The 22852-nt window shown below is 45.3% G+C and overlaps 1 protein-coding gene across 2 annotated transcripts; it reads right to left on the bottom strand.

Annotated features, from left to right (window-relative positions):
• Positions 1 to 432: 432 nt before the first annotated feature.
• On the bottom strand, positions 433 to 3722 carry LOC139032056 (uncharacterized). 2 transcript variants are annotated; one of them, XM_070458338.1, is made up of 2 exons: positions 2897 to 3722; positions 433 to 1924 (listed from the first exon to the last, which is right to left on the bottom strand). In XM_070458338.1, the coding sequence occupies exon 2, from the start codon at positions 1913 to 1915 to the stop codon at positions 602 to 604; it is 1314 nt and encodes a 437-aa protein (XP_070314439.1). In that variant the 5' UTR covers positions 1916 to 1924; positions 2897 to 3722; the 3' UTR covers positions 433 to 601. The 2 variants fall into 2 exon arrangements, with proteins under 2 accessions (XP_070314439.1, XP_070314438.1); XM_070458337.1 differs by having other exon boundaries at positions 433 to 3722.
• Between the last annotated feature and the right edge of the window lie 19130 nt (positions 3723 to 22852).

Here is a 22852-nt window from a genome sequence, read left to right as displayed (position 1 = left end):
GTCGAATGTGGGGAGTGATCCCCCGCCGAGCCTCCTGGCTCATAGGGTACTGTTTCACCCTCACAGGAACTGCCTCTGACTTGAGCTCGATGACGATCGGATGTCTCTGTTTGGCCAGTCCCATTCCTGCCGTTTCTGCCCAGGCCAAGGGGTATTTATGGACCCACGGTTGTACTTCTGGTGCTATGACCTCTGAGGGCTTAGGCACAAAAAGTCTGTATTCATCCCTTAAGGCTAGAGATAAGACATGTATCGGCTGTCCAAGTCCATCTGTGACTGAGATTCCCCCAGGGTCAAAATGGATCTGAGCATTAACTTTAGTCAACAAGTCTCTTCCAAGTAGAGGGGCTGGGCATTCTGGTATCACCAAAAACGAATGGGACACCTGATGGGTCCCCAGATTTACTTTTCGTTCTGTGGTCCAACAATATCTTTTCGTCCCCGTGGCTCCTTGTACTATGCTGGTTTTCTTAGACATTGGTCCCAGCCTTTTATTCAAAACAGAGTGTTGGGCGCCAGTATCTACCATGAAGCCAACGGGTTTCCCCTCCACATTTATGGTTACCCAGGACTCGGGGAGGGGTACCGAGCCTCGACTCCCCTAGTCACTGTCTTCTCCCATGTATAAGGCCCGATTCTCCGGGGAGACTTTCTCCCTCTGGGCCATTCCTTTCCTTGAGTCTCTCTTAGAGCACTCGGTTTTCCAGTGCCCCAGTTCCTTGCAGTAAGCACATTGATCTTTCTTTAAGGTCTGTCTTTCTAGCTTCTCTTTCTTTCCCGCTTGTCGGCCCCGAAGCTCCCTCGCTCCTGATCCGGTTCTCATCCCCGCAAAAAGAATCTTGGCTAGCTCCTTCTGGTTCTTCTGGTTCTCCCTCGTTCTATATTCCCTATCTTCTTTCCTGATCCTTTCTGCTAGTTCTCTCTCCTCCCGTCTAATCCGTTCTTCCCTTTCCTCTGCAGTCTCTCTGTTATTGAACACTTTCTCAGCTGCTTTCAATAAGTCCTGTATTGTCTGCTCTCCTAGCCCCTCTATTTTCTGCAATTTCCTTCTGATGTCTGGAGCTGCCTGGTTTACAAATGCTAGTATCACGGCGGCGCGCGATTCGTCAGCCTGGGGGTTTATGGGTGTGTATTGTCTAAAAGCTTCCATTAGCCTCTCTAAGAAGGCTGCCGGACTTTCAGTGGGCTCTTGCCTCACCAGATTTACCTTTGCCAAATTGGTTGGCTTCCTTGCTGCAGCCCTCAGGCCAGCCATCAGAGTCTGGCGGTACACTCGGAGACGCTCCCTACCTTCCGCCTGCTCAAAATCCCAGTTAGGTCGCAGCAAGGGAAACCCCTCGTCCACGAGATGAGGCTGAGCAGTAGGTCTCCCGTCGACCCCGGGGACTCGTTTTCGCGCCTCTGCCAGGATTCGCTCCCGTTCCTCCGTGGTGAAGAGTACCTGTAACAACTGTTGGCAATCATCCCAGGTGGGGTTATGAGTAAACAGAATAGAGTCTAAGAGGTCAATAAGGCCTTGGGGCTTCTCCGAAAAAGGGGGGTTCTGTGTTTTCCAATTGTATAGGTCACTCGTGGAGAAGGGCCAGTACTGATAGGTCCGTTCTCCGCTCGGGTTCGCTGGTCCCACCCGGACGGGGAGTGCCTGAACAGTGGATGACGGTAACTCTGGGTCCCCAGGGTCTTGCATACTCCTATCTCCCCTAGTCCTTCCCCGGGTCCCCAGTGCTGGTCCTCCCTCGTGGTCGCCCCTTGCCGCCCTTCCTGATCCTTCCCCTCCACCCGGGGGTTCTAAGGGGGGTACATAAGGGGGGGGTCTTGCTTCTGTTTCCAAGTCTATTAGGTTTGGGCAAGAGGCATCCTGAAAGACCGGTTTTGAGCTCTCTTTCTTCTTAGTTTCTTCCGAAGTGAGTTCCATCACCAGGACCTGTGGATTAGAAGTTCTGTGGACGAAAGGTTTTAACCAGTTAGGTGGGTTTTCTACCAGATCTTGCCAGACCACGATATAAGGGACCTGGTCTGGATGGCCCCAGGGGTCTGGCGCCATTATCTTTTCTTTCACCGCCTGTATTATGGAGGGCTGAAACGTACCCTCCGGGGTCCATCCGACCTGGAGGGTAGGCCATTCTGCAGAACAAAAAGTTGTTAATTTACTTTTCTTGACTGACAGAGACAAGTTATGAGCCCTGGCTCTCACATCCGGAAAATGATCAGTCATGAGAGAGAGTGGAGTAGATTCTCCCTGACCCATAGTTAAGGAACAAGTGGTATGGAAGAAAGGGAGAGAGAGAAGTCAATGAGAACAACCACCAAAAATCCTATCAGGAGTGGTGGCGGCCAAGAGGTTGGGCTTATGGTATGCTTTTGGAACTGTTTATGTGCCTGCGTCGTTGCACGGAAGTTTTCTTGCTGGGGGCGGGCACCCTAGGGGTTTCTGGCCCGTTCCGTGACCCCCTTATCCTTTCACGGGAGTCTTCAAGTGGCAGGCGCCCTAGCGGCTCTTAAGTGCCTGACCCGTGCCCACACCAAGAATTTTAGGCCACGTTCTCAGTTTGAGGTATTAAGGGGGAGCTTCACCCGGTCGGGCTCTAGTTACTTAGGCTCACTTTTGTTGGGCCTTCAGAGTCCACCAGAGTGTAGCCCTGGCCAGGACTCATCAATTGCCCCCACAATCGTTCGCCCGTTCACTGAAGCTCCCAAAGAGATTAGGAAATTGAGATCAGATCAGACAAAACGAAATAGCAAATGACACACCAAAAGAAGACAAGAAGCGAGACAATGCCGGCACTCACACAAACACGGAACGGCGTAGACAAACACACGGACAGACAATTGTCGGCCGACAACCAAGTGCTAGGTCTCTGGGGGGGTGCACTCCCCCGTAACAGACTCAACTTACCAAACAGTGTCCACTGGTCAACTGCCGCGGGATCAGGGGACGAAAGACCCCTTTCTCCGCAGAGCCGGTCGCCCTCCAGCGTTTTCGCTGGCCTTGGTCTCACACCGGCAGGAACGTTCCCTGCACCAGTTACCTCCCTGCTCTCCTAGCAGGCCCCGGTTTTACACTGGATTTCCCTGTACCAGTTACCTCCCTGCTCTCCTAGCAGGCCCCGGTTTTACACTGGATTTCCCTGTACCAGTTACCTCCCTGCTCTCCTAGCAGGCCCCGGTTTTACACTGGATTTCCCTGACCTGACTGGGTACCGGTACCGTTCGGATTCTTCCTTCTGTCTCGGGAGGTTTCTCTCCTCGCCAAGGGATCCCGGACGAGCCCCCAAATGTTATGCCCGATGTCCGAATCCCCGAGCGGGAAGAGAGAAAGCTACCAAGAGACAATGCAAAACGCAAGAAGGAAGTTCATTGCTAGCTCGAGCTAGGGCCCCCGCTGTGTCCAACGCAGTGGAGCACAGGCTGAGAGCCCCGAGCCCGGTTTTCTACCCATATTTATAGAACATCCAATTTCAAACATAAGCAGGGGTCATTTAGCGAAGCGGATTGGTTACATGTTCGCGGGGGTCTTTTCATTGGTCAGACATTCGCGCGCGCGGGATCTTTCCGTAACAAGTTCCGATTGGCTGTATCTGGGTGGCCTGATAGTCTCTGACTGGTTGTGTCTTGGTGACCTGATAGTCGCCTTAGTTGCCAGGGTGAGGGCCTGGTCTTCCTGCTTCTGCCTCCTATCATGGCGTTATGTTTACTCTTTCTACATTCCGTTTGTTCTCCCTACAATTCCCTAGTTTGTTTTATTTTTTAGCTTTAACATAGAAGTGATATACTGTAGTATTTGTCTTTCTCTGACTTATTTCATTAAGCATAATACCCTTCAGGTCCATCGATGTTGTTACAATGGCAAAATTTCATCAATTTTTATGGCTGAGTGTTGGTCCTTTAATGGACCGGAATCTGGTGGTCCAGGGTCGATGGTAAGAAAGTAAGAGAGAGAAAGAAAGAAAGGAAAGAAAGAAGGAAAGAAAGAAAGACACGGGGACCAAAGCTCTGATGGAGCAATGGTGCTTTAATCAACATGGTGTGGGCATATATACTGTCTTACAAGGTAGTTATTCTCAGCAAAGATAAAGATTAAAATTCCAGACTTGAAAAACACAAGGCGATCCCTATTAAAGAGAAAAGAGGGTACTTATAACCGTAATGAGAAACTAACAAAGGAAATGCTGGATTCCCCTGGAAAGGTGTGCCTCTCCTCTTAATTCCTGAATATTCAGGAATTAATAAGGACCAAAAGATTCCTGACAGATCCAAAACAGCACACAGGAAGCCTCTTGTGAAATGCTTCCTGACAATTCCCCCTATTTTATTATATTTGTAAAAAAGGTCCTGACCAAATGAGTTTGGTCAGTATTAACCAACCTTATAGACAGGTGACAATAAACAACAAATACAATTATCAAGAAAATCACCAAAGTTACTGTTCCAGACCTGATGCTGTGGGTAATACTTTGAAACCATCCTCGTGGGTCTAGCCTGGATAATTTGTTCAGCTAAAGTTTCCAAATTAGTGGAGAGGGCAGACATTTAGAAAAAGTTTCAAAGATTTTCTTTTGCAGTAATTGTACATTCAGAGAGTCATTATCATGTAGATGAAATTTTATTTGTTTCCAGTTGTAGGTACTATGATTGAAATGAACAGGAGTGACACAAAATTGGCAGTTAATACAAGTTACAAAATGTAAAGTCTTATTAAATTGTAGATTTCCTATGGCCATAACAAAAGGAAGTGGGACACAGGCCTGTATAAAATATGACTGATTACAGCAAAAAGAAATAGTTACTATGACCGCGACTGGTCCCTGTGAAATGTCTGGTCTGAGTCCCAAGTTCTCTGGTGTTGGCAGCAAGTTTTTATGTTTTATGTGTCTCATAGTTCAGGCCCAATTTGTTTATCGAGGACGATTCGAGGAGGAGGAGGAGGGTGTCATTCCATTGTCAAGCCAGCCAAGAAGTCCTTTGTCATGGTAATGTTTCAACAGAGTGTGAGTAACCTTTTACACAATGTTTTTTGTTTTTTCCCTAACTCTTTCCCTAAAGTTTCAGTAATAAACATGGTTCACAGACAGAGAAAGGGCAGCAATGTCTAAAAGTCTTTTGGAGGCAGGATGAAAGCCCAAGTTTGTTGGCCGACGTTTATGCATAATTTTCCTGGGCCCAGGCACAGTGGAAGGCCTAAAGAAATGTTAATTAGTTTTCCCTCTTCCCCAGGGTGTGAGGGTTCCAGGGAGGGGGTATATGGGTGGAGTCATTGGTTGATACGATTGGTCTTTTCTCGGTCCACTTTATGACCTGTAACAAAGTGGGGTTGGGTAAGTAAGCCCAGTTAAGTCTGATTTGTTAATCTGGCTTGAGCGGGGTCATGCAGGTCAGCATAGTGATAGGAAGGTTTTCAGGACTCTGAGGCATTTCCTGTTGAGAAATCAGATTGTTAACTTTATTAGTGACCGTTTTTATTTGTCCCCAAGAGGGGAGGTCATAGGGTTGATGCTGCCAAGGGCGGTGCTTTCTGGAGATCTTTAGAGCACCATGGCCCATATTGGAATTTCTTCCTCCTGGGGTTCTTGTTGTTTCGTCTCCATTTTGAATGTCAGGGGCCCCCTTGGGTCGAATTTTCTGAGGAAAAATTTTGTTGGATCCATCTGGGGAAATACAAGCATATCCCTTTCCCCGTAAGATTAATTTCCCAGATTTCTATTGATTACTGATCCCGTCTTGGTACCAAATGGGAAGAGGAAGAGAAGTGGCCTTCAATTCCTTGAAATGTCTTTCTGCTCTTGTTAAATATTTCCCTTTGGTAAGTTTAAAAATTTTAAAACAAAACTGTATTAACAATAGTTATAGGTTTAGAAAATATCTTATGTTGGAATCTCGTAAAGTCTGCTTTAGATAAGGCAGACAGTAGTTGAAGGAGTCTTTTGGGCATAGAAAAGAGACCAACAGTCTCAAAGGCCCCTTGCTGAATCATCTAACTTCGGAGAAAACAAAACAGAATTTTAGTTCCACCCTGATGCTCCAGGCCAGTCGCATCTATCTGGGACTTATAAACCCCTGTCCAGAAACCTTCCACCCCCTACACCTGTCTAAAAGACTTATCGGCCCCTGTCTGGGAACTTTGCACCCCCTACATCTGCCCAGAAGACTTATCACCCCCTGCCCAACTACAAATGTCATCTCAACAAAAGAATACTCAAAATATCCCGCCTGATTAACATTTCCCTTATCGCTTCCACAAACCTCCCTATAAGTATGAAGCCTCCCTGGTCCCTCTCGGCGCTCAGCCTGGTCGTCAGGCTGACTGTCGCCCCTCCTTGCCTGAATAAAGGTAACCTACTTCTGTTGAGGTCGTCTTTCCTTTTCTGCCTCACCGAAACTATGCCTTACATTCTTGGTGCTGAAACCCGGGAGGGGGCGAGGCACCCGTCTCACTCTCTCTCACTCTCCCTTCCTCTCATTGTTTTCCCCTTTTCCCCAGAGTCTGGGAGCGCAAACATCCTCCGAGCTCACTTTTCTGCCAGGGCTCTTAAGTTCCCCTCGGGGACGCCTAGTGCCTTCCTGAGCGGTGCAAGCCTTGTGCTAAGGCTTTATTGATGATTTGCGTACCCCCAGGCCTCGGCTTTACCCCCTTTTCTCTCTCTGACGGCGTCCAGAATAGGGACCTCTTGCCATTTGACCGCTCTACATGCAACACTCCACTCAAGCCCGCCCCTAGATTAAGGTAAGATCTGATCCGGATGGAGTTCTAGAGGCGCCCTAGAGCTCAGTCCTCTCCGGGTCCCAGGGACCCCCGGCCCAGGGCCACTCTGTAGGCGACGGTGGGGGATGCTCCACCTCGACACAGAGCTCTCTTCTCATAACTCCTATTGCGACTACGGGTGATGACTCGAGTTCCCAATAGGAGCCTCTGCTTGCCTTTCAATCTGTTCCAAAAGGTTCACCTCTGACCTGTGTTCTCAAAAATCTCAAACCACACTCACTCACTGAACTCAAAGCTAACCACTTAAAGCAACTCTGTACACAGATTTGGCCTCAATACCAATTAGACAATCAAGACTGCTGGCCTGAAGTCGTCACATTTGACTTTAACATTCTCCAAAATCTCACTGACTTCCTTAAACGGAATAGCAAGTGGTCGGAGATCCCCTATGCCCAAGCCTTTTGGGCCCTTCGGAGCAGGCCCTCCCTATGCCAGGCCTGCTCCACCCACGAGGTCCTTCTATGCACCTTGCCTCCCAAGCAAAAGGGCTCTTCTTCCTCTACCTTCCGCACCCCCGGAGTTTGACCCCATGGACGAGGCCCCTCCCTACCCACCACCCTACCACCCCTCTCCTTCCCCTTCATCCAACTCACCTACTGGCACCGAAACCCTCTCCTGACTCCCCCTCGGCCCGACTCCCCCTCCTCCCTTCCTTCCCCCCCTGCCACACGGTCATGTACCCAGCACATGTTTCCCCTGAGAGAGGTGGCAGGACCAGAGGGCCCCACCTGACTCCATGTGCCATTTTCATTGTCAGATATGAGCCAGATAGAAGAAAAGTTAGGATCATTTTCTGAAAATCCTACCAGATACAGAAAAGTATTCCTGAGACTCTCCCAGGCCTATAACCTCACATGGAGTGATGTATATTATAACCTAAATGCAACTCTCACCCCAGATGAGAAAGACCGTATCTGGCAAGTGGCAATAGCCCATGCTGATCATTTATGTAACCAAGACTGGGACAGCCCAGTTGCTGATGAGGCAGTGCCTCAGTTAGATCCCCACTGGACTTAGCAGCCCGGTGACCCAGGTATCAGGAGACTCAATCATATGATCACCTGCATTCTGGAAGGAATGCAGAAAAATACTCATATCCATGTCAGTTATGATAAAGTCAGGGAAATCACCCAAGGGGCAGATGAAAATCCAGCCTTATTCTTGGCACGCCTCACAGAGGCAGTCCAGAAGTGTACCAACCTAGATATCACTACCCCTGCTGGGTTACTCTACCTTCACATTCAGTTCATCAGCCAATCTGCCCCTGACATCAGACACAAGCTTCGACAACTAGAAAAGGGCCCTGAGATCCCCCAAAGAGACCTTCTAGAAGTAGCCTTCAAGGTGTTCAATCATAGAGAGGAGGAGGCTAAGAGAGAAAAAGAACGAGAGAGAAAAGCTAAATATGCCCTTTTGGCAGCAGCAGTTAAGGAAAGAGATCAGCCTGGCCCAAGTCATCCCAGAACGGGGCTTAAGACTCCCCCCGGACCCTGCTTCCGATGCAACAAGTCAGGACACTGGACTAAGGCATGCCCAAACCTGTGGCCCCCCCACAAAAGCATGCCCAACCTGTGCCCAATGGGGACACTGGAAGATGGACTGTCCCCAGGGACGGCCTGGCACCCCTGGGGAGGTCCCCACCTCCCAGACTTGGAGAGTGGAATGTCCACAGGGAATGCCCCGGCACATCTGAGGAGATCCCCACTTCTCCCCAGAACCCCAGCCCACCTCTACGAGAGTTGTTCCAATGGTGGGGCCTGGGTTCCAGCCCCCTGGCCCATGTCCTGAACACGAGCTCAGAACTTAGGGTAGACGGGGTAGTGGTCGGAAAAAAGACCTCTTTTATAGTAGACACTGGAGCCACTTTCTCTCTCTTAACTTCCTGCTCTGGCCCAGCTCAAGACTCAGAAATCACAATTAAGGGGGTCTCTGGAGTTCCCTAAGGCCAAAAATCAGCCCTCCATTACTCTGTCAATTTGGAAAATCAACCCTTATACACTCATTCCTCATAATGCCTCAGTGCCTGATGGTACTCCTAGGGAGAGATTTGTTATCCAAATTGGGGGTCTTTATTACCATACCCCCCCTCGATACAGTCTCTATATTCTGCATGCAGATGGCACCTGGACAGTCCCTATCCCTCACCCCTGACCTTCCCTTGGATCTACCTGCCTTAGACCCCCAAGTCTGGGACACTGATCACCCATCCATAGCCAAACATCATCCCCCAGTCCACATTACCCTAAAAGACCCCTCGACTATAATCACCCAACAACAGTACTCCCTCACTCCGGAGGCCCACAAGGGACTTAAGCCTATCATAGAACGTCTTCTTCAAGCCTCTATCCTAATTCCTACCCATTCACCACACAACATCCCTATTCTGGCAGTAAGAAAGGGACCAAACTCTTGGAGACTGGTCCAGGACCTGAGAAAAATCAATGAGGCTATTATGCTGACATTTCCAGTAGTCCCTAACCCTTACACCCTTCTGTCTACCATACCCCCGACTGCAACCCACTTCACAGTATTAGATCTCAAAGACGCTTTTTTCACCATCCCCCTCCACCCCCTCTCCCAACCCCTTTTCGCCTTCCCCTGGCAAGACCCTGAGACTTACGTTTCCCAACAGTTAACATGGACAGTTCTCCCCCCGGGGTTCAGAGACAGTCCCCACTTTTTTGGACAGGCTTTACAAAAGGACCTACAGACACTCAACCTAGCCCCGAGTCATCTCCTCCAATACGTAGATGACCTTCTCCTTTGTAGCTCAACCCGAAAACTCTGCCTCTAACATGCTGCCAAACTCCTTGGGGCCCTGGGATCTTGGGGTTATCGGGTATCCCAATCTAAGGCCCAAATAGTCCAGACAAAAGTCACCTACCTGGGACTTTCCATATCCCATCAACAAAGGGCTATTCCCCCAGATAGAATCCAGGCCTTAATTAACTGTCCAGTTCCAAAAACAAAAAGGGAACTCCTGTCTATCCTTGGCCTCCTAAATTTTGTCCGTATCTGGATCCCCAACTTCTCCCTCATTGCAAAGCCGCTCTATGAGGCAACTAAAGGATGTCTGGATGAGCCCCTCTTTAATCCTTCCTCGCTGGCCAATCCTCTTCGCCAGCTCACCCAGAGCCTCCTCCGAGTGCCAACTCTCAACCTGCCAGATCACACCAGATCATTCTTTCTCTTTGCACATTCCAACCAAGGACAGGCCCTGGGGCTTCTATGTCAGTGGGCTGAAGACACCTGGGCTCCCATAGCCTATCTATCAAAACAGCTGGACATAGTGACCAAGGGGTGGCCTCCCTGCATACAGGCCATGGATGCTATCGCAGCCCTTGTACCCGAAGCAAATAAACTCTCTAGACATGCCCCTTTAATAATCTGTCCTCCACACACCTTCTGAGACTTGCTATCACATCGGGCTTTCCTCTCCCTTCCCCCTTCCAGGGTACAGGTCCTACATGCCTTTCTCCAGGACCCTCAGCTCTCATTCTCCCCCTGCTCTCCCCTTAACCCACCAGCTTATTACCCATGTCCTCTACAACAGACTCCCTCTTACATAGCTGCAGCCTAACAGTAGATCTTACCGAAAACCCCTTCCAACATGTAACAAATCAGCCCATCCTAGACCAAGACACCCCACTCTGGTTCATTGATGGCAACTCTCAAAAATCCCCACCCTTTGCAGCAGGATATGCCATCATCTAGGGACACCTTTGTCACAATCATGGAACCCAGACAATTGAAGCTTCGCTGCTGCCACCTCACACCACCTCCCAACAGGCAGAACTGATAGTTCTCACCAGAGCTTTAACTCTGGCTAAAAATCTAAGGGCTAACATCCACACAGACTCCAAATATGCCTATAACATACTTCACTCAAACATCCTAATGTGGAGAGAAAGAGGGTTCCTAACCCAAAAGGGATCCCCCATTATTAATTCAGACCTGAGCCATAAACGTCTAGAGGCAGCACTCTTCCCAAACAAAGCCGCTGTCCTCCACTGTAGGGGACATCAAAAGGGAAGTCTCATATCAGCCTACAACAATGCTGCCGACCAGAAGGCAAAGGAGATAGCCCTGTCCCATCCTTCCCTCCAGTACCCCGTCATCTTAGCCCTGACTCCACCCGACCCTCCCACCACCAGAGGAATCCTCTCTTATCTACACTCACTTCTTCATTTCTCATCCAAGACACTCCAACAGTTCCTCCGTAACCACGTCCCCATATCCAATGCTGACCGACAATATTTAGATAATCTTACTCGCTCCTGTCAAACATGTCAACGTACTAACCCCAATTCCAACCTTAAACCGACATCCTTTCCAACCCATCAAATGCGAGGCAGCCTCCCAGCACAGGATTGGCAGATAGACTTTACTCATATGCCCCAGGTCTGGAGACTCAGATACCTTCTAGTCCTTGCGGACACCTTTTCGGGATGGGTAGAAGCATTTCCCACTACAAACAAAAGAGCCCACACAGTGGCCCAAACCCTCCTCACAGAAATTATCCCCAGGTTTGGCCTGCCTTCATCCCTACAGTCTGATAATAGCCCAGAATTTACATCCAAGGTCACCCAACAACTTGTCCAATTCTTACAGATACCCTGGAAATTTCATATTCCATACCATCCCCAGTCCTCAGGAGAGGTAGAAAGGATGAATAGAACAATCAAAGAAACCCTTACCAAACTAACCCTTGAGGTACATCTGGACTGGACTAAATTTTGCCAGTTGTTCTCCTCCGAATACGGGCTTTGCCCAGAAAGCCCCTTGGGCTGAGCCCCTTTGAGGTGATGTATGGAAAGCCCACGCTCCCTCCTGGACTCCCCCCTGAACCTCCTCCCATACCAAGCTTCCTACACTCCCCTCCGCTGGCGCAACTCCGCAATGCCCTCTGGAGATACGTCAACCACAATCTGCCTGCCCCTGGCCCACAGACCCCTTGCTCCCTTTACAAACTGGGGACATAGTCTATCTGTCTGATAATCCCCAGGGTGACCTAACCCCAAAGTGGCAGGGACCATTCAAAATCATCCTCCTGTCCCCAACTGCAGCTAAACTCAAGAAGGTCACTTCCTGGGTACACTTCTCTCGCCTAAAACGGGTCACCTCCAATCCTGCGCTGCCCTCCTTAAATGACACCTATCAGGTCTCCCTCACAGGACCCACCTCCTTAAAATTCACCCGGCGACAGCCCCTGTCAACCATCGGAGAGGACACTAAATGACCTGAACTTTCGTCAACCTACAACTGTTCCTGACCCAGCTACTACAAGACCTCTGGATCAGCGCCCCAACAGGAACCTCCTTCAAAGACCTGACTACACTGGTGTCTCAACTGTGGCTCCAGGGAACCTTCTACAACCCGACTCCAGACGAAACTGATTTCTTTATTCTCATTCTCTACGTCATTCTACATCCTAACGAGCACTGTTCCTCCTCAGATTCAAACAACCTTGGGGCCTTCTGCCCCTCACCCTGACTGGCCTCTCCCTGCCTCTCTAACTATAACTGCACTTCTAATCTTAATCCTTGCTATAGGCCTAGTAACTGTCTCCTCTCAAGACTGGCCACCTATCCTTCGTCTTTCCGTGGGCATCGCCTACGTTGCTAGCTGTGTTCTGCTCCTAGGGCGCTGTTCCCTCTGCACTGCCTAACTCACTCCCCATGTCTCCTCTGTTCCTTATCCTCGCTGCACTCCCCAGCCTTCTGGCCACTCCCTGCCCCTGGTCAGACATTTACTCCTAGGTACATTCCTCATGGTATAATACAGCTCCAAAACCATGCACCATGAACGTTGGGAGCAGGAAGCCCAAATCCCTACTCACTGTCAAAGTACAAAAGAGAGGGAGTTTCGTGAGTACCTGCCATAAACTAAATGGAAGAAACATATGTTTCTACCCCATTACCCCCTGGGGATACTCAGACGGGGGGCAGAGTACTAGATCAAAATCGGGAAAAAAAACAAGAACAAGTCATAAAGAATTTAATTTCCCGGTTACAGGCGACCCCTAAGCCTTATAAACGCCCAGACCTCCTTTCCCAATTATGGCTTCTCCTAAAACCTCCCTTTGGCAACCAACACCTTACCCACCTTCTCAACTCTTCCTTCCAATTCTTCCAGTGCACACAACACGCATCCCAGTGCTGGATATGCATGTCACTGTCTCCCTCACCACACAGAGCCATTCCCTCACCCTCAACCTGACTGTCACAGGGCAACTATACTTCCCCTTCCCGACAGAAAACTACACAACTCATTGGGCCAGTCTCTGACAATGTCCTTACTCTCAGCCTCTTCAAACCTAACCTGTATTGACTACTCTAGTCCCAACTACACTGGTCTTACAAACTCCACTCCCTCCTTCTGTTCCACTTGGGTTCTTTGGAACAGCATAAATAATTGCACCAATCCAGGAATCTTCATTCTCTATGGGACCTATGCATATCCATGCCTCCCCTTAGACCCCCCTGGACCCTGCATCTTGGTCTTCCCGACCCCAGGCCTAACATTCCTCAAAGAGGAAGAGGTAGAACAAATAGTCTACCCCCAAGGGAAACTTTCCCACAGAAAAAGACGAGCTGTCATAGCCCGCCTCCTGATTGGGACTGGCATAGCAGCAGCCCTAGGCACCGGGATTGGAGGCATCTCGACCTCTGCCCATTTCTACTACAAGCTGTCCCAAGAACTTAATGAGGACATGGAACAGGTAGTGGAGTCCTTCGTTTCAATCCAAAGACAAATTAACTCATTAGCTTCTGTGGCCCTACAAAATAGGCGAGCCCTGGACCTTCTCACCGCAGAAAAGGGAGGGACCTGCCTTTTCCTAGGAGAGGACTGCTGCTGTTTTGTTAATGAGATGGGCATAGTCTAGGACAGAGTCAAAAAACTTAGACAGAATTGAACACAGCAGAAAAGAGTTACAAAACCTTTACACTCCCCAAAACCTGTTCCAACAGTTCCTCTCTTGGTTGCTCCCTTTCCTGGGACCATTGGTACTTATCATTCTATTCCTCTTATTTGGACCCTGTCTCTTTCATCTCTTTCAAAGGTTTCTCCAAGAATGGATTCTGGCCATCTCTCGAGATCAGGTCAAGACCATTCTTCTTCTCTAGAGCCTCACCCCAAGTTCAGAAAAAAGAGACCCTGGGCCCTAGAACGATCCTCCATTCCAGATCCCAAACCGGCACCCCTATCCAGCAGGAAGTAGCCAGAGAGATATGGCGCCCTCCCCCCCCCCCTTTTTTTTTAATGATTTCGGGGTCTGGAATGAAGGAGTCTTTTGGGCATAGAAAAGAGAACAACAGTCTCAAAGGCCCCTTGCTGAATCATCTAACTTTGGAGAAAACAAAACAGAATTTTAGTTCCACCCTGATGCTCCAGGCCGGTTGCATCTATCTGGGACTTACCAACCCCTGTCCAGAAACCTTCCACTCCCTACACCTGCCCAGAAGACTTATCACCCCCTGCCCAACTACAAATGTCATCTCAACAAAAGAATACTCAAAATATCCCGCTTGATTAACATTTCCCTTATCGCTTCCACAAACCTCCCTATAAGTATGAAGCCTCCCTGGTCCCTCTCGGTGCTCAGCCTGGTCGTCAGGCTGACTGTTGCCCCTCCTTGCCTGAAAAAAGGTAACCTACTTCTGTTGAGGTTGTCTTTCCTTTTCTGCCTTGCCAGAACTATACCCTATAGTAGTGTACCTGTGTATTCCCCCTTCTTTAATTTATTTATTTTTTGTTTGTAACTTTAGTGTGTGATGTGTTTGACTATGTCTTGTATCTGTGGATTATAAGGAATATCTATAATATGTTTAATAGAAAAAGATTGTAAAAATTGTTTAAAGTGTCTAGAAATATAGGCAGGGCCATTGTCTTTTAATAGAACTAGGAGTTTATGATGGAGGTTTCTATATTTTTTAATACAAAAACAATATGTAGAATCAGAGACTATATTAATGGGGTAAGGATGTAGGCAAATAACTTGAACAAGAGCATATAATTTATTTTCTTGAGCAGAACGAAATTTAATATTAAATACTTTATATTTTTTAAGAGACCAGAATGAAGTTTTGGCATTTTTAGTCCCATCTATATAAAAGAAATACGAGAAATAATAAATTCAGTGCTTTTGAAGAAATTCCACAGCTTACCAGAAGGATAATGAAATGAAAATTTTCCAAAATATTTTAGAAAAGCTAATTGGAAATCAGTAGAAGTTTGTAATGTGTTCTCAAATTGAGATTTATATGTAATAAAGTTTTATTAAAGTATAAAGGAGATAGAGAAAGCTTCTGACATAGGCATCAGAAGGGGGCAGAAAGAGTGCCCCCTGGCTAGTCTTTAACCAGGTGTCATATAACTAGCAGTCTGCTAATTAGAGAAAGGAAATGTCTCAAAACTCAGAGAATAGCACCAGGCCCCTCACCCACAACATGCATTTTGAGATAACTTTGGCACCAGGTGAGTTGCCCCGGGCCACAAAATGATTGACATGAATCTTGAAGAAAGGCAGATTACCATACAAATAGGTTTGTTTACATAGATTGGGGAACAATACATGAGTATAACATACTGGCTAGTCAAGTAGGTTCTGAGCCATTAGGCGAAACCAACTTGAAGACAGAGTCTGGGGTAAATGTATAGCACATTAACATAGCTTAAGATGAACACTTCCATAAGAAAAATGCATTGGTTAACTCAGGGTTAGAGAATAGTTAACTTTAAGTGAAACCAGGTGTCATTATGGCAACACAGTATTTTAAGAGAAACCTCCTTTTAAATTTGTATAGAGAAGGAAAAAAAGAAGAAATATCACTAGTTTGTTTCCTCCTGCTGCTTAAGAGAGATAAAAATGTCTGACACTTGCAGCCTATTTTCTCCCTTTGGAGACCCCTGGCCTTCCTGCCTGTTAAGTCAAACTAGATCGGCCAAGTAAAAGACCGAAGGTTTGTGGTGGCAGGGTCCCGAAAAGTCTGGTAGGTATTCTAGAGGAGACTGTTTGAGGGTAAAGGAGAAAGTCATTTAGGGCTGGTATATCGATGGCAGCACAGCCAGATGTTGAGGACTTGAGGGAAAAATGGAATTTGCCTCTGGTTTTTGTTGAAGGGGACCGGGGGTGGGGGTGGGGGGCCTCCTGCTTGGAGTTTCCTGGAATAGGTTTCCCTTCAATGTCAAATTTAGATTTACACTCTTTGGCCCAATGCATGCATTTCTCTACAGCAGCGAGGGCAGATTTTTGGAGGTTTTTTTTTTTAGCTTTCTCAGGGCAGTCTCTTTTTAAATGGCTCTTATCTCAAAATAAAAAGCATCCTTCATTTCCCTTTCTTAAGGCATTTCCCTTTCTTGTTTTAGCTAGCATTTGCATCTTTTGAGTTTCTGATCTTATATTTCAACAAGCCTTCAAATAATCAAAAATTGTCCCTGTCTCACGAGTTGGGGCTATAGCCCTTTGACATTCCTGATTTGCATTTTCATAAGCTAGTAATTTTTCTAGTTGCCTTTTAGCTTCTCCAATTACTGTACAGGAAATAGCAGTTTCTAATCTAGCTAAGAAATCAGCATACGTTTCATTAGGTCTCTGCAATATTTTAATGTAGCTACCTGTAGGCTTCCCTTGAGGAGTAATTCGATTCCAAGCTTCAAGGGCCACTGTTTTTAATTGATCATGCAACAAAGGAGGGCATGTATTTGAGCTTCTATAGTGTCAAATTGTCCAATGCCAGTTAGCATCTCTAAAGGAATTTGATTTTGGGGAGCGCCAGCTCAAGCATTTCTGTTAGCATGATCTCTGGCTTTATCTTGAAACCACATCCATTGAAGATACTCTCCTGGTTTAAGGAGAGCTTTTATTAAAATTCACTAATCATAGGGAATAAAGGTTCCAATAGAAGATGCCATAGCATTTAGAATCTCTCTAGTAAAAGGCGAATGTGGGCCATAAATAGTTATTTTGATTTGTTGCGTGTGAAAAAAGTTAATACCTTCATATTGAGGTATTATCTGCCCTGGAGCGTCAGCACTTCTTAAAACTGGAAAGGCAGAAAAAACGTTGGCTTCAGAGACTTGTGATTGCAAAGCCAGTAATTCAGAGAGCCTCTGTCATGAAGGGGGTAGATTATTGTTATTCAGAAAGGTGTTGTCGGTTTTAATGTTAAAATGTGTCTTAAGGGAGTTGTTGCCAAAATCATTAGGTTCTATCAAGGGAGAGACTTTGGGATTTGTGCCTGCTGGCAGGGGAGGAGCGCTTGGAGCAACCGGAGCAGGGTTAGTAGGAAAATTCTGAAATATCTTATGCTGTTCTAATTAGGCCTTTTATAAGCTATCATCGTCTAATTCATATTCATGTAAAAAGTGTTCTGCCTGTTGCTGAATATCAGGAGGGCTAGAATTACCTTGAAGTGGCAGAATCACAGCTTCAATGAGAGTCCATAGGGGCCAGAAATCTATCAGAACTACCTTCATTAGGGAACCAAGGGTTACATTCAACCACTGTCTGAAGGCAAGCCTTCATTCGCTGGCATGAAATCGAGAATCCCTGAACTTTAAATAAGAGCTGAAGTAAAGTAGAAAAGTGAGGGGGCTTTCCAGCCGATTGACGCATGTCTTATTACTGGCCTCAATAGGCCCTGGGGGTCACTCAGTCTGAATCTTGCCACGTGTACCAGAGTCCCTGTTTCTGGGCACCACTTGTTGGTCCTTTGATGGACTGGAACCTGGTGGTCCGGAGTCAATGGTAAGAAAGTAAGAGAGAGAAAGGAAGAAAGGAAAGAAAGAAAGAAAGACACGGGGAACAAAGCTCTGATGGAGCAAAGGTATTTTAATCAACATGGTGTGGGCATATATACTGTCTTATTCTCCACAAAGATAAATATTAAAATTCCAGACTTACAAAACACAAGGCAATCCCTATTAAAGACAGAAGAGGGTACTTATCATCATAATGAGAAACTAACAAAGGACATGCCCGGATTCCTCAGCCCCAGGAAAGGCGTGCCTCTCCTCTTAATTCCTGAATATTCAGGAATTAATAAGGACCAAAGGATTCCTGACAGATCCAAAACAGCACACAGGAAGCCTCCTGTAAAATGCTCCCTGACAGCTGAGTAGTATTCCTTTGTGTGTGAGTGAGAACACATATATACCACATCTACTTTGTCCATTCAGCTGTTGACAGACACTTAAGTTGCTTCCATATCTTGGCTATCATAAATAACATTGTTATAACACTGAGATGCATACATTCTTCTGAATTAATGTTTTTTTTTTTTTTTCCTGAATATATACCTAGGAGTGGAATTGCTGGATCATATGGTAGCTCTAATTTTAGTTTTCTGAGGAAGTTCTATACTGTTTACCACAGTGGTTGCATCAATTTCCATTCCCAACAGTGTACAGTGTTCTCCTTTCTTCACATCCTTACCAACATTCATTATTTGTCTTCTCTTTTTGATGATAACTGTTCCAACAGGTGTGAGGTGATATCTCATTGTGGGTTTGATTTGCATTTCTCTGTTGATTAGTGATGCTGAGCATCTTTTCATATGCCTGTTGGCCATCTGTATGTCTTTGGAGTATTACTGGCTTTGATGAACATTTTATAACTTTAGTGAATGAAAATGGTTGGATATCTTTAATGGACTTAGTTTGAACAGGTAAGAATTAAGAGTGGCTTATTCCCCTACTTCTTTTACAAGTTTAATTTCCATAAATAGTTTTGACTCATAATTTCCATAAATAGCTTTTTCCTTATAGTGGCTATAATACTCTATCATGATTTCACTCCTTTCCACTTCTGTTGGGTTATGGCTAGACTCAATTTTTATCCAATATTTGGTCAGGCAGTACCGTGGAAGTAACTGCTCCCAGCCCCTCATGGGATTCTCAAGAAAGACTGACATATTGTCTCATTCTCTACACCTTGTGCTTTCCACCCGGGCCCTTCTTTTACCTATGAGACACACAAGAGGTGCAGGGGCATGCCCAGCTTGGTCTGTGAGGCTGAATATGGACAGGTAGGCAGTATCACTGACTTGTTTCTATTCACTTGCTCCCCTCATGTATTGTGATGGGTGCTATGAATGCCATCACTCCGGTCTTGCTATTTAGATTCCCCATGGCTCCTGGAAGGACCAAGTGGTACAACCTGAAAGTGTGCCACTATTGATTCACTATATGGTGAACTTTGTTCAAAGGCAGATAGGAGAAGGTAGATCAACTCTTCTTCCACTTGGTCCCTGGTCAGACTATGGAGCAACACAGTAGCTCATGTAGACTTTCTGAAGATACTACACTTACTTGATATAAAGTTCTAGCCAGACTGGTAATCTACTTAATTACATTTTCTTTCCATGCCTTCCTGTTCATTGGCACCTTTCCTTCATTGTTTCTTTCTTAGAATTGCATGCCTGAAAGTAAAAGGATTTTTTTGCTTCAGGTTCTGTTTTCAAGGAAATCGAGACTAAGATCATTGGTGATTCTAAGATCCCCTATGATTAGGTTTTCTGCCTAGAGGTCAACTCCTATTCACCTTATTTAAAAAAAAATCAGCAATAGCTTTACATTGTAGATACAGAAACTTTATGTTCTTGTCTAAAACTAATTGATTGAGATATAAAAGAGAAATAGAAGAATCGTATCTATTGGGCTCCAAATATGTACAGGAGGCTGTCCTACTAGGAAAACCATGATAAATTCATAGGTTAATAGATGATTTGGTGGGGGAAAGAGTTATTCATACAACTATTGAAGTCATTAGCACTGTAAAAATTCTTATTCTTGATTTGCAAGAGGTAGAGTTTAGGCTTTTGGGGGGCTGGACATATCAAAAATAACTCTGAGGGAGTAATAGGTGAGTATATAGATAAACAGGTTATTCCGTGTGTAGTTGTTTATTTGCTTATCGTTTTGATTTATAGGTCTTCTCCAGTGGATCATCAGTTAAGAATTCACCTGCAATGCAGGAGATGCAGGAGACACAGATTTGATCCCTGGCTTGGGAAGAGCCTTTGAAGGAGGAAATAGCAACCAACTCCAGTATTCTTGCCTAGAGAATCCCATGGACAGGAGTCTGATGGGCTACACTGCATGGGGTCACAAAGAGTTGGACATGGCTGAAAGACTGAGTACAGTGCAACACGTTGTGATTTATATTAATGCATTCTATTCACTCATGGCCAAACAACCAGAGTAAATTTGCTACTGTAATGTGTTTAAATAATAACAATCAGACTGTAGAGAAGAACACAGGATAACCACTATTTTCACACTCCTCTCACAGGAAGACAATGAAGTGAAGACAACATCCTGGTCAAATTCGTGGGAGAGGAAGCTCAATAACATAAAATAATAGAGTTACCAAATTTTGCCCTATAATTAGTGGTAATCTAATTGATATGTCAGAGTAAAGGTCTGAAATCAGAATAAAGGGAAACGAATAAACATGTCTAGGTAACAATAATGTGACATTGATATTAAAAATTCAGATGTGTCCTGACATAATATTATTTACTGAGGACTTTACATCACACCAAATTTCTTGTCAAATTGTTTAGTTCTTCCTTTGATGACTTGCTTGCTTAATGTATAATCACAGATCTTGTTTCTAACACACCTTTAAGCAATATCATGACGTGATCATTTTCCTACAGTAACTGGGGTTGCAGGAGTTCAAAATGTTTCGGGAATGAATGACTAGGTATCCAAGTGACAACGTATATTACCTAATTTTAAATAATATGGTAGAGATTTAATCTGTCGGAGTTTAGGGGAAGCTCTGATTAATGTCTTTATCATTTGAGCACTGAAATGAATGGTTATGTCATTTACTTATATCTCAAAAGCAATGTTCTTTCACATGACTAAGCTGCAGCCTTTTAAAACAAAGACTCATTTCCCTCTTACGTGCATCATATTTGGGCTAGTTCTTCTGTGGTATCTCTTATATTAATAAGAAATTCTCATTTTATGCAAAGAGATGATGATGACTGTAAAGAGGAAGTGAGGAGTCTTCTGCTGCTATTTTAATTTAAATTACTCACTGAGAGGACAAAGATGACAGCCTATATAACCTCATCAATTCACTTGCCTTGTAGCATGCATTTGAATCTAGTATTTTACAGACTTGTTCATTTATTCAGCAAACATTTACTGGAGGCCTATCATGTAGAGGCACTATTATAGGTGTTGGTGTTTTGGTAGTGAATGCAATAAAACCCTTTCTTTAGCATAGCTTACAATTAAAGAGAGGAGACAGGGAGTAAGCAAATAGAATACATAATATACTTCCAGATTGGTTTTTGGTGCTAAGAAACAAATTAAAGCAGAACGAGAGCTGGAGAATGGAGAGGTCGTGGGCACTATTTCGTGGTAGAATGAGGAAAAAAAATCTTTGAGGATATGAGATTTAAGTTGAGACCTGAAGAATGACATTCTTTGAGAAATGTTAAAACAGCTTTAATTCAACAACTCCTTTAAATAAATTTACATTTTATAAATTTTAATAGCATCTATACATATTTGGAAGTGGAAAGTAATATATATTCACAAGGTATTGTTTGGAGCACTAATAGATTTGAGGATTCTTTATGATAACTGCACCCCCCCAGTCCTTCCTTTAGGGTTCCAAAGCTTAGAAGCATGTCTCTAGATTAACCCCTTGTGCCAGGTCCCATCCTCATACTCCATAATGTGCATTTCTTTTCCAGTGTGCTCAAATGTGCCATCTTCATTATTTTGTTCAAGTTCATTATTCTCCTCACTCAAAATGCCAGCCTTTCCCCACAGTTTCTTCCTGTCTAAATCCTTCCTTTCCATCAAGGCCTACACTACCCTAAAGCTTCTCTAGCAATAGGTCGTATCGCTAGAAAAAAAAAATGTACTTTTCCAAACTTGGTCCTGCCTCGCTTTGTCCACTAGTATTTCACATATTTAGTTTATACTCTCCAGGTTTGTAGGCAACAAACATATTTTGTATTTCTTGACCAGATTCAATACCTATGTTTATGGTTCTGAGCATAGGTAAATTCAGAAAATACTTGGCGGTCCACCTGCAGTGGGGCCAGCAGGCCCCTCCTGTGCACAGCCGTGGGGTTGGACCCCACCATCGGCTGATCCCTGGCCGGCCAGGCCAACCAGCACAGCCGGGCATTGTCTGGTGCCGGGGAGAAATGGCTGAAGGAATGTTGCTCTTTCAACATTATCCTGGGCAGGTGCAACAGAGGAGAGCGAAGCCCCTGCCTCGGGACATTTGCAGTAATCGTCACTGTCGCTACAGTCACATCTGCAAACCCCTCAAGGCAGCGGTCTGGAGCGACCTCCTCAAAGGTTGCTGTCCACTGGGCGTGAAGCTCAAGAGGAAACCCATACCGCTGTGCCCTGACTTCTCCCTCAGGGGCCCCTGGGGTGCCCAGAAATAAGAAATGGAGTTTGGAGGTTATAAGACAGGCAGTTATTATAATAAATGTCATCTTGCATCTGAGTTTGCTGTGTATTTATACTTTCTCCTCACTAGATAGTATTTTTTTTTTAAAAGCAGAATCCATTACTTAATAGATATATTTTTAATTATCCTGAAACTCTATACTGTCCTCTGCAGGAGTAGATTTTAAAAATAGAACTTAGTCTGTGCTTCTTCCCAGAACCATTTTTAACCTTCCCTAGTAGTGAAGACACCCACAGTAAAAGCTGTTTGCCCTCTGAGCTGTTAGCGATCTCCATACACTTGTTGCTTGGCACAGGTTGATAAGAATATGCACAAATCATCTCAGTTTATTTTCCTTGTATTCCTTATTTATATTCCTGAAATAAGGATTGAAAGGGAATTTTTTTCCTTTGTCTATTCTCTTATCTCCTAGTGGGACTATACTTTGCCCATGCATAAGAATTGCCAAGTGATAACTATGCAAGTTTGACGTTCATGAAAAATTGTGAAGCATGATGCTTGGATTGTGTTGCCCTCTGCTGGGAGAAATGATAGAACATAGGTGTTCTCTCCTGCTTGCAAAAAACAAAAAGCCAAGATTTCAGAGGTAAAAATTAAATGTTTATTATCTTATAAGCAAATATATATATCACACA

This window comes from Odocoileus virginianus, chromosome 29 (assembly GCF_023699985.2).
Source record: "Odocoileus virginianus isolate 20LAN1187 ecotype Illinois chromosome 29, Ovbor_1.2, whole genome shotgun sequence".
NCBI classification, from domain to species: domain Eukaryota; kingdom Metazoa; phylum Chordata; class Mammalia; order Artiodactyla; family Cervidae; genus Odocoileus; species Odocoileus virginianus.
This window is presented reverse-complemented; position numbering and strand designations above follow the sequence as displayed.